The sequence below is a fragment of the Oncorhynchus gorbuscha genome, unplaced genomic scaffold, assembly GCF_021184085.1.
Source record: "Oncorhynchus gorbuscha isolate QuinsamMale2020 ecotype Even-year unplaced genomic scaffold, OgorEven_v1.0 Un_scaffold_1381, whole genome shotgun sequence".
Lineage (NCBI taxonomy): Eukaryota > Metazoa > Chordata > Actinopteri > Salmoniformes > Salmonidae > Oncorhynchus > Oncorhynchus gorbuscha.
Window position 1 is genome coordinate 26,387 of NW_025746174.1, and position 15,238 is coordinate 41,624.

The 15,238-nt window shown below is 45.6% G+C and overlaps 1 protein-coding gene across 1 annotated transcript in view; it reads left to right on the forward strand.

Moving 5' to 3' along the window:
• The window catches only part of LOC124022424 (AT-rich interactive domain-containing protein 5B-like), a gene marked incomplete at its 5' end in the record, with an annotated part of 31,630 nt that extends 17,151 nt beyond the window's left edge, over positions 1-14,479 (forward strand). The window contains 6 exons of the mRNA XM_046337356.1: positions 6,784-6,922; positions 11,494-11,527; positions 11,826-11,964; positions 12,179-12,621; positions 12,804-13,361; positions 13,548-14,479. Coding sequence (XP_046193312.1) covers positions 6,784-6,922; positions 11,494-11,527; positions 11,826-11,964; positions 12,179-12,621; positions 12,804-13,361; positions 13,548-14,381 — 2,147 coding nt within the window. The remainder of the gene's footprint in view (positions 1-6,783; positions 6,923-11,493; positions 11,528-11,825; positions 11,965-12,178; positions 12,622-12,803; positions 13,362-13,547) is intronic.
• Between the last annotated feature and the right edge of the window lie 759 nt (positions 14,480-15,238).

The following is a 15,238-nucleotide window of genomic DNA, read 5'->3' on the forward strand; positions in this document are numbered from 1 at the left end:
AGTGTTTCCTATCCAAAGCTGTCAGTTATATGCATAGTCGAGCATCTTGTTGTGACAAAATATCCTGTTTAAAACGGGAACGTTTTTTATCCAAAAATGAAATACCGCCCCCAGAGTTTTAAGAGTTTCAATATGCTAATATGCTAGCTATGCTATATGTTAGGGTCCAACTGTTTTCTAACCCTGTCATTGTCCCCCTGTGTCATCAGATCACATTGCGCCGACAGTGGAAACATGTTTATGACGAGTTAGGAGGAAACCCAGGAAGCACCAGCGCTGCAACCTGCACCAGACGACACTATGAAAGGTCTCTATATTAAACATGTCCCCTACTATACCTGTATACATAGACACTATGAAAGGTCTCTATATTAAACATGTCCCCTACTATACCTGTGTACACAGACACTATGAATGGTCTCTATATTAAACATGTCCCCTACTATACCTGTATACACAGACACTATGAAAGGTCGCTATATTAAACATGTCCCCTACTATACCTGTATACACAGACACTATGAAAGGTCGCTATATTAAACATGTCCCCTACTATACCTGTATACACAGACACTATGAAAGGTCGCTATATTAAACATGTCCCCTACTACACCTGTGTACACAGACACTATGAAAGGTCGCTATATTAAACATGTCCCCTACTACACCTGTGTACACAGACACTATGAAATGTACTCTAACTGTACTGTATTAATGAATGGCAAATACTGTAGATGGGAGTAATAATGATTTGACAGTATGGTACATATTAGGAGAACATTTTGACTCATGACAGTCAGAGAATGATTCATACAGTATGGTACATATTAGGAGAACATTTTGACTCATGACAGGCAGAGAATGATTCATACAGTATGGTACATATTAGGAGAACATTTTGACTCATGACAGTCAGAGAATGATTCATACAGTATGGTACATATTAGGAGAACCGTTTGACTCATGACAGTCAGAGAATGATTCATACAGTATGGTACATATTAGGAGAACATTTTGACTCATGACAGTCAGAGAATGATTCATACAGTATGGTACATATTAGGAGAACCGTTTGACTCATGACAGTCAGAGAATGATTCATACAGTATGGTACATATTAGGAGAACCGTTTGACTCATGACAGGCAGAGAATGATTCATACAGTATGGTACATATTAGGAGAACCGTTTGACTCATGACAGTCAGAGAATGATTCATACAGTATGGTACATATTAGGAGAACATTTTGACTCATGACAGGCAGAGAATGATTCATACAGTATGGTACATATTAGGAGAACCGTTTGACTCATGACAGGCAGAGAATGATTCATACAGTATGGTACATATTAGGAGAACATTTTGACTCATGACAGGCAGAGAATGATTCATACAGTATGGTACATATTAGGAGAACATTTTGACTCATGACAGGCAGAGAATGATTCATACAGTATGGTACATATTAGGAGAACATTTTGACTCATGACAGGCAGAGAATGATTCATACAGTATGGTACATATTAGGAGAACATTTTGACTCATGACAGGCAGAGAATGATTCATACAGTATGGTACATATTAGGAGAACCGTTTGACTCATGACAGGCAGAGAATGATTCATACAGTATGGTACATATTAGGAGAACATTTAGACTCTTTCTCATACTGTAGTTGGTCCTGTGGAGGATACAGTCTCAGACCAGTTATTAGTACTGTAGTTGGTACCATATAGAGGATACAGTCTCAGACCAGTTATTAGTACTGTAGTTGGTACCATGGAGGATACAGTCTCAGACCAGTTATTAGTACTGTAGTTGGTACCATATAGAGGATACAGTCTCAGACCAGTTATTAGTACTGTAGTTGGTACCATGGAGGATCCAGTCTCATTAGTACTGTAGTTGGTACCATATAGAGGATCCAGTCTCAGACCAGTTATTAGTACTGTAGTTGGTACCATGGAGGATACAGTCTCAGACCAGTTATTAGTACTGTAGTTGGTACCATGGAGGATACAGTCTCAGACCAGTTATTAGTACTGTAGTTGGTACCATGGAGGATACAGTCTCAGACCAGTTATTAGTACTGTAGTTGGTACCATGGAGGATACAGTCTCAGACCAGTTATTGGTACTGAGTTGGTACCGTGGAGGATACATTCTCAGACCAGTTATTAGTACTGTAGTTGGTACCATGGAGGATACAGTCTCAGACCAGTTATTAGTACTGTAGTTGGTACCATATAGAGGATACAGTCTCAGACCAGTTATTAGTACTGTAGTTGGTACCATGGAGGATACAGTCTCAGACCAGTTATTAGTACTGTAGTTGGTACCATGGAGGATCCAGTCTCAGACCAGTTATTAGTACTGTAGTTGGTACCATGGAGGATACAGTCTCAGACCAGTTATTAGTACTGTAGTTGGTACCATATAGAGGATACAGTCTCAGACCAGTTATTAGTACTGTAGTTGGTACCGTGGAGGATACAGTCTCAGACCAGTTATTGGTACTGTAGTTGGTACCATGGAGGATACAGTCTCAGACCAGTTATTAGTACTGTAGTTGGTACCATGGAGGATACAGTCTCAGACCAGTTATTAGTACTGTAGTTGGTACCGTGGAGGATACAGTCTCAGACCAGTTATTAGTACTGTAGTTGGTACCATGGAGGATCCAGTCTCAGACCAGTTATTAGTACTGTAGTTGGTAACATATAGAGGATACAGTCTCAGACCAGTTATTAGTACTGTAGTTGGTACCATGGAGGATACAGTCTCAGACCAGTTATTAGTACTGTAGTTGGTACCATATAGAGGATACAGTCTCAGACCAGTTATTAGTACTGTAGTTGGTACCGTGGAGGATACAGTCTCAGACCAGTTATTAGTAGAAATCATGAAAATAATGCAAGCAGGTTGGCTGATGGAATGTGTAGAGATATCGTAATATCTCCTTGGATTGGATTCTGCCCCAAGAGGTTTTTAAACATATTTTTACCAAGGGGTGCTTTCGACAGATACCCCTCATTAATGACTGCATTGCAGCTAGCGTTAGGGGAAGGCAGTGTGGTCAGTGGAGGAGGCACTGTAGACTGTGACCATACCTCGTTGGTTTTCCAGTCCAGCAATGGGAGTAACCGATCCATCAAGTCTGCTCCAAGTAGCAGGGTTACAGTTTTGAGGCTGGTAACATACACAGGGTGAACGAGCGATACGTCCTTGAAGTGTAGTTTCAGCATGACTCTCAATGTGAGAGGCAAGGTAGTTTGAGTGACCCCTCGAAGTGTAGCGTCGCATCGTTCCACTTTTAACCAACGTTTAGCTGGCTTCAAAGCCCTTTTAAGATCATCAAACAATGTTTGAGAGATGAGTGATATTGTCGCACCCAAAACAATTAGCGCATGACAAGTTAAGCAGTACTCCAGGACTGTTTCCAGGTATGTGCGTTTAGATTCATGGTTAGTGGACATGTTCCCCACAAAGTGGAGTGGTCATTCGCAACTTCGTAATGTGCCATTTCTGTTCAAGGTGGAAGCAGATTGACTTTTCCGATTTTGAGTGGGCTTGGCTTTAACGAAGCCTTTTACCTTTTTCTTCACAACCTTTGTATCAGAGTCTATAGACGGGGCTTGTTTCTTGATCAAGCGGGCCCTGGAAGGGTCTTGAATGAGAGCGGGAGAAATTTGAACTTTAACATCCTTGCTATGGGTGTTAATTCCTGCGGACCTGGTGTCCGGTAATTCCCCGTCTAGTCCTTGTGACTTATCTTTCACCCTTTTCTCAAATTGTTCTCGCTTTAGTTCTTCCCGTAGTGGAACTTCTGGAGAACATTAGTCTATGTTTTGATCATCCTTCACCCCTTTGTTATCCTTGTGCTCTGACACTTTTTGGGAGTTGGGTGCAGGAACGTAGCGAACAGGTCGATTTTAGCGGTAGTCATGTTGATGGAGACGTACTTTACAGTTATTTAGACCGCGGAGGTTATTGGAATCATGGTTTCGTGGTAGAAACTGTTGTTGTGTGTCATCTCTCAACGCTCCAATACCTGATAATGCACACTCTGACTGGAGTGAAACTTCAAAACCGAGTGGTCAGGGCTCTTAGCGTTGTGAACTTTTGATGCCTCAAAGGCTGTGCTTGCAAGCTCTCTGAGTTGTAAGATAGGCAAGCCAACGTGGGCGTCAGGGCCCAAGTAGGTAATAAAGGTAGGATACATGTTCGACAGGAACATCTGTTTAAAAGGTAACAGGTCTTCCATGCCTGTTTCAGTGAGTAGGCCAAAGGAAGCTGAACGAAGCCTATGATATTAAGCTTGTGGGTGTTCGTTACTAGCTTGTTTGACCGTGTTAGCCTGTGAGCTATCGTGTTTGCGAGTCGCGGAACCACTGAATTCTCATTTCAAAGCTCGAGGAGAAGCCAATCCTTGTTGTTGGCCAAGAGGCGCAATATTACTCAGTGCCGAATGGTCAAGAGGAGAAGACTGAGGGACACATGACGGAGGCAAGGTCTGAAACCTATCGTCTTTACTCTTGTGAGTACAGGGCTCCGGGTGCTTGTATTGGTAGTCACGCTGTAGAGCGTGACCATTCTGGACTTCCTCCAGATGGTCCCTAAGGGTGGTATTCTGCTGCATTGCAGAGTCCACTTGAGTGCTTAGAATACAGATTTTGGACACCTGAGTGTAACACTTGCTCCTTTTGGTCTCAAACTTATCTGTCATTGTTTGCAGATAGAGGCATTAAGTACGGAGCGAGAGAGTCAGTGATGAGATTTCCTCCACTTGCTTAGAAATCAATATTTCCATCTTCATCACCTGAGTTCTCTCATCATTCATTTGGTCAGCGACTTCAATGAGTTCTGCTGATTTGTCATCCAACTTTGTCATTGTGTTCATTAACTGATTGTCTTTGCTCTGCAGCGTTTTGAGTAGAACCGTGTTACTTTGAGTAACGTTCAACAAAACTTATTTGTCATGGGATGAAATCTGATTTTAGCTTCTAAAAGAGAAGCTTCTAGAGATTTGGGTTTTCATAAGATAGGGCTTTGCTCAATCAGTGGCCTGCCCCTGTGAAGGGACATGGGCTATAAAACTTTTCAAACACGCCCTCCTCTCCCTTCCTATATAAGCCCTTGACGACAATATAACCTCCTGTTCCGAGGACGTGAGGACGACGGTCCGATGTCAGAATGGTTCAGATAATAACTACAGAACGAAGCCAACATCAGCGTGAGCTTTGGTTGCGAATGGTATGAACTTTGAACTCTTATTCACTACAGAAGTAATACCTCCTAGCCGTTGAGTTAGCAACAGCTGCTGCAAACGAGGGTTAGGAAGGAACAGACAGAGTAACCTGTCTATCACCCAACGACGTTACTACAACGTATCCAATTGACAACCAGAGACATTCTTCAAAGGACTCGGTTTGGCAACACGGCCTTCCATCTACCACCAACCTACCGAAGCGCAGCTCAGAGTAAATATTTATTGCATTTTCCTTTTCCAAATGGGCGGTAATTTAGAATGCCTAAGATACTGTATTTACGATAGCACAGCTTCGCCCTTTGTTCCTCAGTCTTCCCGCTCGTTCACTCAAACCCAGCCCCTTTTATTTTGTGTAACCAGCTGTCATATCTGTTCCGCCCGCTAGGGACGATTTCCTTTATGACGTAATTTGTAATCAAGTTGATTAATTATGTGTGTGTGTAATTCTGTGTGATTAGTTAGGTATTTAGTAAATAAATAATTAAACCCAATTTTGTATTGCTGGTTCAACTTGTTAGCCAGGGTTCGTGCAGATAATCAAGAATTTACAACTTTCAGATGAGACTGAATTAAGGTGCCGATTAATATTGACTGCTATTGATGTAAAATATTACTAGGTCTTTAAGAGTTTATTCGGAAGATAACAGCTCTATAAATATTATTTTGTGGTGCCCGACTCTCTAGTTAATTACATTTACATGATTAGCTCAATAAGGTAATATTAATTACGGAGAAATTATTCTATAGAATAGCATGTCATATCACTTAATCCGGCATAGCCAAAGACATGACAGCTGGGTGTCAGTGTTAGGGCTCTATGGCTGGGTGTCAGTAGGTCAGTGTTAGGGCTCTATGGCTGGGTGTCAGTGTATCAGTGTTAGGGCTCTATGGCTGGGTGTCAGTGTGTCAGTGTTAGGACTCTATGGCTGGGTGTCAGTGTATCAGTGTTAGGGCTCTATGGCTGGGTGTCAGTAGGTCAGTGTTAGGGCTCTATGGCTGGGTGTCAGTGTGTCAGTGTTAGGGCTCTATGGCTGGGTGTCAGTGTGTCAGTGTTAGGGCTCTATGGCTGGGTGTCAGTGTGTCAGTGTTAGGACTCTATGGCTGGGTGTCAGTGTGTCAGTGTTAGGACTCTATGGCTGGGTGTCAGTGTTAGGTTAAATGTGTGTCTATAGATATAATCAGTTACTTAAATGGTGTCAGCTGAGACTCAGTCTCTGTCTCTGTCTCTGTCTCTGTCTCTCCATCTCTCCATCTCTCTCTCTGTCTCTCTGTCTCTCTGTCTCTGTCTCTCTCTGTCTCTCTCTCTCTCTGTCTCTCTCTGTCTCTCTGTCTCTCTGTCTCTCTGTCTCTCTGTCTCTCTCTCTCATTACCTGGGGTATCTGTATAATAACTGTTGATGTTTAATGGCTGATATTGATTGATAATACTTCTCTCTCTCCCCAGGCTTATCCTGCCTTATGAGAGGTTCACTAAAGGAGAGGAAGATAAGCCCCTCCCCTCCCCAAACCCCGTAAAGACCTCACCACCCAGCAGGAGGTCCCCAAGACCAAGGTTCCCACGGTGACGCAGTGCCCCAAAGAGGAGCAACACCCACAAAACCCCCAACCCCCAGGACTGAACAGGACCCCTGTGCTAAAGGCCTGGAACTCTCACCAGTCAGTCCCATTCTCTTTCTCTGTGTCCCTCTCTCTCCTCCCAGTCAGTCTAATTCTTTCTCTTCTCCTCCCAGTCAGTGTGGTGGTTAATTTCTGTATTTACCAAATGAGGAGAGACAAACTTCACACACCAGAGTTATACTTAAACTACATCTTTAATAATAAGAGCCTTGCAATGACATTTGACTTTAAATGATGCACCATTTCTAATACACCCCTTTCAATGATGCACCATTTCTAATACACCCCTTTCAATGATGCACCATTTATAATACACCCCTTTCAATGATGCACCATTTCTAATACACCCCTTTCAATGATGCACCATTTCTAATACACCCCTTTCAATGATGCACCATTTCTAATACACCCCTTTCAATGATGCACCATTTCTAATACACCCTTTCAATGATGCACCATTTCTAATACACCCCTCTCAATGATGCACCATTTCTAATAACCCCTATGATGCACCATTTCTAATACACCCTCAATGATGCACCATTTCTAATACACCCCTTTCAATGATGCACCATTTCTAATGAACCATTGAAAAGTGACAACATTTCTAAAACCCAAATGATCCTTTATAATAGCCCCTTTCAATGATACACCACCTCTCAGATGCCTATTTCTAATGAACCATTGAAAAGTGACAACCGAAAGTACATAGAATGGGTCACGAGGTTAAGATTTGTATGAAAGGTATCTATAATACATAGAATGGGTCACAGGTTAAGATTTGTATGAAAGGTATCTATAATACATAGAATGGGTCACAAGGTTAAGATTTGTATGAAAGGTATCTATAATACATAGAATGGGTCACAAGGTTAAGATTTGTATGAAAGGTATCTATAATACATAGAATGGGTCACGAGGTTAAGATTTGTATGAAAGGTATCTATAATACATAGAATGGGTCACCAGGTTAAGATTTGTATGAAAGGTATCTATAATACATAGAATGGGTCACCAGGCTAAAATTTGTATGAAAGGTATCTATAATACATAGAATGGGTCACAAGGTTAAGATTTGTATGAAAGGTATCTATAATACATAGAATGGGTCACAAGGTTAAGATTTGTATGAAAGGTATCTATAATACATAGAATGGGTCACGAGGTTAAGATTTGTATGAAAGGTATCTATAATACATAGAATGGGTCACAAGGTTAAGATTTGTATGAAAGGTATCTATAATACATAGCAGACAGCATCTGCTGTGTCAACAGTTTTCATTGTATAGACCAGTGTCTGGTCCTCTGACTCCAAACTGGAACCATCTCACCCTGCTACATAGAACAGAAACATTACCTCATTCTCTGGAATGATCAGCAGCAGCTACTCTCCCTGCTACGGTATAGAACAGAAACATTACCTCATTCTCTGGAATGCTCAGCAGCAGCTACTCTCCCTGCTACGGTATAGAACAGAAACATTACCTCATTCTCTGGAATGATCAGCAGCAGCTACTCTTCCTGGGGTTTATTATGGATCCCCATTAGTTCCTGCTACGGCAGCAGCTACTCTTCCTGGGGTTTATTATGGATCCCCATTAGTTCCTGCTAAGGCAGCAGCTACTCTTCCTGGAGTTTATTATGGATCCCCATTAGTTTTATTATGGATCCCCATTAGTTTTATTATGGATCCCCATTAGTTTTATTATGGATCCCCATTAGTTCCTGCTAAGGCAGCAGCTACTCTTCCTGGGGTTTATTATGGATCCCCATTAGTTCCTGCTAAGGCAGCAGCTACTCTTCCTGGTTTATTAGCCCCATTAGTTTTATTATTCCCCATTAGTTTTATTATGGATCCCCATTAGTTTTATTATGGATCCTGTTTTATTATGGATCCCCATTAGTTTTATTATGGATCCCCATTAGTTCCTGTCAAGGCAGCTGCTACTCTTCCTGGGGTTTATTATGGATCCCCATTAGTTCCTGCCAAGGCAGCAGCTACTCTTCCTGGGGTTTATTATGCATCTCCATTAGTTCCTGCTAAGTCAGCAGCTACTCTCCCTGCTACGGTATAGAACAGAAACATTACCTCATTCTCTGGAATGCTCAGCAGCAGCTACTCTTCCTGGTGTTTATTATGGATCCCCATTAGTTCCTGCCAAGGCAGCAGCTACTCTTCCTGGGGTTTATTATGGATCCCCATTAGTTCCTGCCAAGGCAGCATCTACTCTTCCTGGGGTTTATTATGGATCCACATTAGTTCCTGCCAAGGCAGCAGCTACTCTTCCTGGGGTTTATTATGGATCCCCATTAGTTCCTGTCAAGGCATCAGCTACTCTTCCTGGGGTTTATTATGGATCCCCATTAGTTCCTGCCGAGGCAGCAGCTACTCTTCCTGGGGTTTATTATGGATCCCCATTAGTTCCTGCCGAGGCAGCAGCAACTCTTCCTGGGGTTTATTATGGATCCCCATTAGTTCCTGCCGAGGCAGCAGCTACTCTTCCTGGGGTTTATTATGGATCCCCATTAGTTCCTGCCGAGGCAGCAGCTACTCTTCCTGGGGTTTAAGGATCCCCATTAGTTCCTGCCAGGCAGCAGCTACTCTTCCTGGGGTTTATTATGGATCCCATTAGTTCCTGCCGAGGCAGCAGCTACTCTTCCTGGGGTTTATTATGAATCCCCATTATTATGAATCCCCATTTGATGGAAACAGTTCATTAGAGAGGAGAAGAGGGAGGCTGGTGGATTGGACTGTGCATGTAAACGTTATTCAGTACTACCTCTGTAGTGTGTATTGGTGGTCTGGTTTCTAACTGTCCGTGTGCCAGTAAACCCCCTGTAAACTCTTAATATTACCTCTATAATGGACTCTGGTTCCTAACTGTCCTCTGTGTCTTATCTGTCTGGTTCCTAACTGTCCTCTGTGTCTGTTGTCTGTCTGGTTCCTAACTGTCCTCTGTCTGTTATCTGTCTGGTTCCTAACTGTCCTCTGTCTGTTATCTGTCTGGTTCCTAACTGTCCTCAGTCTGTTATCTGTCTGGTTCCTAACTGTCCTCTGTGTCTGTTGTCTCTCTGGTTCCTAACTTTCCTCTGTGTCTGTTGTCTTTCTGGTTCCTAACTGTCCTCTGTGTCTGTTTAGTTCCTAACTGTCCTCTGTGTCTGTTTAGTTCCTAACTGTCCTCTGTGTCTGTTTAGTTCCTAACTGTCCTCTGTGTCTGTTTAGTTCCTAACTGTCCTCTGTGTCTGTTTAGTTCCTAACTGTCCTCTGTGTCTGTTTAGTTCCTAACTGTCCTCTGTGTCTGTTGTCTGTTTAGTTCCTAACTGTCCTCTGTGTCTGTTGTCTGTTTAGTTCCTAACTGTCCTCTGTGTCTGTTTAGTTCCTAGCTGTCCTCTGTGTCTGTTGTCTGTTTAGTTCCTAACTGTCCTCTGTGTCTGTTGTCTGTTTAGTTCCTAACTGTCCTCTGTGTCTGTTTAGTTCCTAACTGTCCTCTGTGTCTGTTTCTGTTTAACTGTCCTCTGTGTCTGTTTACTGTCCTAACTGTCCTCTGTGTCTGTTTCTGTTCCTAACTGTCCTCTGTGTCTGTTTAGTTCCTAACTGTCCTCTGTGTCTGTTTCTAACTGTTCCTAACTGTCCTCTGTGTCTGTTGTCTGTCTGGTTCCTAACTGTCCTCTGTGTCTGTTTCTGTTGGTTCCTAACTGTCCTCTGTGTCTGTTTAGTTCCTAACTGTCCTCTGTCTGTTATCTGTCTGGTTCCTAACTGTCCTCTGTGTCTGTTGTCTATCTGGTTCCTAACTGTCCTCTGTGTTTAGTTCTAACTGTCTGTGTCTGTCTGGTTCCTAACTGTCCTCTGTGTCTGTTGTCTGTCTGGTTCCTAACTGTCCTCTGTGTCTGTTTAGTTCCTAACTGTCCTCTGTGTCTGTTGTTCCTAACTCTGTGTTCCCTAACTGTCCTCTGTGTCTGCTGTTGTCTGTTTACTCTGGTTCCTAACTGTCCTCTGTGTCTGTTGTGTTGCAGGTTCCTAACTGTCCTCTGTGTCTGTTGAGAACTGTCCTCTGTGTCTGTTTAAGTTCCTAACTGTCCTCTGTGTCTGTTGTCTGGAACTGTCCTCTGTGTCTGTTTAGTTCCTAAGGTCTGTTTAGTTCCTAAGCAGGTCTGTTGTGTTCCTAACTGTCCTCTGTGTCTGGTGAGGTGAACTGTCCTCTGTGTCTGTTGTCTACCAGTGTCCTCTGTGTCTGTTGTCTGTCTGGTTCCTAACTGTCCTCTGTGTCTGTTGTCTATCTGAGTCCTCTGTGTCTGTTGTCTAACTGGTTCTGTCCTCTGTGTCTGTTGTCTGTCTGGTTCCTAACTGTTCCAACTGTCCTCTGTCTGTTAGCTGTGTCTGTTGTCTGTCTGGTTCCTAACTTTCCTCTGTGTCTATTGTCTGTCTGGTTCCTAACTTTCTGTGTCTGGTTCCTAACTGTCCTCTGTGAACAACTGTCCTCTGTGGCTGTTGTCTCTCTGGTTCCAACTTTCAGACACCACTACACTGGTCCCTAACTTCTTCTGTGTCTGTTGTCTCTCTGACCTAACTCCTGTGTCTGTTTACTTCCAATAAACCTGTGTCTGTTTAGTTCCCACCCTCAGGACCTGTTTAGTTCCAAAACTGTACTCTGTGCTGTTTAGTTCCTGACTATGCCAACTGTCCATGTCCTGTTGTCTGTTTAGTTCCTAACTGTCCTCTGGCTGTCCTCTGTGTCTGTTTACCAGTCCTCTGTGTCTGTTTAGTTCCTAACTGTCTTCTGAGGTTCCTAACTGTCCTCTGTGTCTGTTGTCCTCTGGTTCCTAACCCTCTGTGTCATGTTGTGTCTGCCAACTGTAGTGTCTGAGTCTGTGGTTCTCCCCATTCTGGTCAGTTTAGTTCCTAACTGTCCTCTGTGGCTGTCCCCTCTGTGGCTGTTGTCAGGGCTCCAGAGGACACCAGGACAGAGCACAGCTCCCTGGACAGGACCACTCCTGTTACAGATACTCTACTGATACTCAGGAGCACCAGGCAGAGCCCATCCTGGACCTGGCATCAACCATCCAGGCACCTACACCAAGGAGTTTCCTGGGAACCTTCAGACACCACTACACTCCACCCTGGCACCAACCATGCCAGGCACCAAACCCATGTCCCCAGGGCTGGACCAACCATCCCCAGGCACCAACCCTGGCATGGTGGCCAAGTGGAGGTGGTGCTCCCCATCCAGGCATCAACCATCCAGGCACCAACCACAGCTCCCTGGACAGGACCACCCTGTTAAGATACCATCTCAGGCAGAGCCCATCCTGGACCTGGCATCAACCATCCAGGCACCAACCCTGGCACCAACCATCCAGGCACCAACCATCCAGGCACCAACCATCCAGGCACCAACCCTGGCACCAACCATCCAGGCATCAACCATCCAGGCACCAACCATCCAGGCACCAACCATCCAGGCACCAACCCTGGCACCAACCATCCAGGCACCAACCCTGGCATCAACCATCCAGGCACCAACCATCCAGGCACCAACCATCCAGGCACCAACCCTGGCACCAACCCTGGCACCAACCATCCAGGCATCAACCATCCAGGCACCAACCATCCAGGCACCAACCATCCTGGCACCAACCATCCTGGCACCAACCATCCAGGCACCAACCATCCTGGCACCAACCCTGGCACCAACTCTGGCACCATGTCTGATCTAGCCAAGAAGAAGCTGCTCTCTCAGGTCAATGGAACCGCCCCTGGGCCATCTCTGCGAAATCACTACTCCATTGGCCCGCCCCACCCCTCATCAACACAAGCCTGGCTATTGGCAACGCAGAGGAGTCGGCCAGTCAGCCAATAGCAGGCTGTCAGAGTTCCTGCAGCACAGACACAGCTGTGGTCAAACGTCCGTCTGTCATCCAGCATGCCCAGAGCTTCAAGCCGCTGTTCTGCGAGACAGGGGAGAGGAGGGAGAGGGAGGGCCTGAACAGGAACATGTGTAAAACAGGGGAACCCTACTCTCCCTGTGACCTGACCCAGCCCAACCCTAACTCTCCCTGTGACCTGACCCAGCACCATCCTAACTCTCCCTGTGACCTGACCCAGCCCCATCCTAACTCTCCCTGTGACCTGACCCAGCCCCATCCTAACTCTCCCTGTGACCTGACCCAGCACCATCCTAACTCTCCCTGTGACCTGACCCAGCACCATCCTAACTTTCCCTGTGACCTTTACCTACGGAGTCCTGAGACGCCCCAACCTGGCCACATTACCAGATTCCTGCCTGACTTCTCCCACCCCCTCCACCCCCAGAACCTCCACAGTTTGTACAACCATACAGAGACACACGTCAGCCAGTTCATCAGCAGCAGGGAGAGGGAGACCGCCTTACCCAGGGATTGTGAGGCCGCGCCTGGCCCGGGAGGGCCGCGGTTCCCCTCCTCTAAACACCCCGACACAATGGGTCTGGGGGGCTACTGTGCCCGTATAAACCCCTGACCCCCAACCTGACCCCTCACACACTAAGAGACATGACGTCTCTCGTACAGACAAGCTCAGAAGACCAACCCACAGACTTAAGTCTTCCCAAGTCCTCTCCTCACAAACCTACCCCCTCCACTGCCATCCCCTCCCTTCACAACAACCCCCACCCCCATGCCCCTCCAGGATACTGGAAGGTTCTGTAGAGTCCCCCCCATGACCATGTCCTCCAGCCCCAGACACCCTGCAGACCCCCAGCCTAACCCCAGGGGGAAGACCCTGAATGGCCAGAGAGGAGGATGGGAGGACCAGGGGCTGGGACACAAGATGGAGGAGCTAAACAGACCAAGAATACGTCTAGGCACCAAGAATACGTCCAGACCCCAGAACAACGTGTGCACGGCGCGCCCACTGAAGAGGAGTCTGGAGGAGCGGGAGAACGGGCCCCCAGAGAGGAAGATCAGAGCTGTCAGTCCCATGCACTCCTCCTCTTCCTCCTCATCCTGTACAAGCAGGGACAGAGACAGGGAGGGCCACTCGGAGTGGAAGGTCAGGACCCCAGCACTGGAGGGGGTGGTACCAGCCGACCCCCAGCCAGCCCCGGCCCACAGCCTCCACCTACACATCAACTCCTTCGTGGAAGGACACAAGTTCCCCTTCCACTCCTCCCCCCTGTTCCCCGGGGGCCTCTACCCAGAGGCCTTCATCTCTCAGATCCAGGATATGTGTGAGGGCCTGGGCCCCCACAGGCCCCTGGGGTACCATCCCCTACAGTACCTGAAGAACCAGGCCGGCCTCTCTCCTCTGGTCCCGCCCTTCGCTTTCCACTCCTTCATGATGCAAAGACAGGCTCACAGCCCCGCCCACATGTACCGGCACCCTATGGGAGCCTCGTATGGGGAACTGTTGCATCATGGTCTACACCCCATGTCTTCCATGTCTGCCCTCAACACACAGCAACACCCAGACATCAGCCCCTCACAGCTCTCCTCTGTCAAACCAAACACCAAACTATCATAACCCTAACCCTCCCTTCAGAGCCTCACAGCTCTCCTCTGTCAAACCAAACACCAAACTATCATAACCCTAACCCTCCCTTCAGAGCCTCACAGCTCTCCTCTGTCAAACCAAACACCAAACTAATATAACCCTAACCCTCCCTTCAGAGCCTCACAGCTCCCTCTGTCAAACCAAACACCAAACTAATATAACCCTAACCCTCCCTTCAGAGCCTCACAGCTCTCCTCTGTCCACCCCAACACCAAACTATCCTAACTCAACCATTCCCTACAGACAAGTCGGAAGTTTACATACATCTTAGCCAAATACATTTAAACTCAGTTTTTCACAATTCCTGACGTTTAATCCTAGTAAAAATTCCCTGTCTTAGGTCAGTTAGAATCACCACTTTATTTTAAGAATGTGAAATGTCAGAATAATAGTAGAGAGAATTATTTATTTAACCTTTTATTTATTTCATCACATTCCCAGTGGGTCAGAAGTATATATACACTCAATGAGTATTTGGTAGCATTGCCTTTAAATTGTTTAAACTTGGGTCAAACGTTTTGGGTAGCCTTCCACAGGCTTCCCACAAAAAGTTGGGTGAATTTTGGCCCATTCCTCCTAACAGAGCTGGTGTAACTGAGTCAGGTTTGTAGGTCTCCTTGCTCGCACCCACCTTTTCAGTCCTGCCCACAACATTTCTATTCAGGGCTTTATGATGGCCGCTCCAATATGTTGACTTTGTTGTCCTTAAGCCATTTTGCCAAAACTTTGGAAGTATGTTTGGGGTCATTGTTCATTTGAAAGACCCATTTGCGACCAAGCTTTAACTTCCTGACTGATGTCTTAAGATGTTGCTTCAATATATCCAC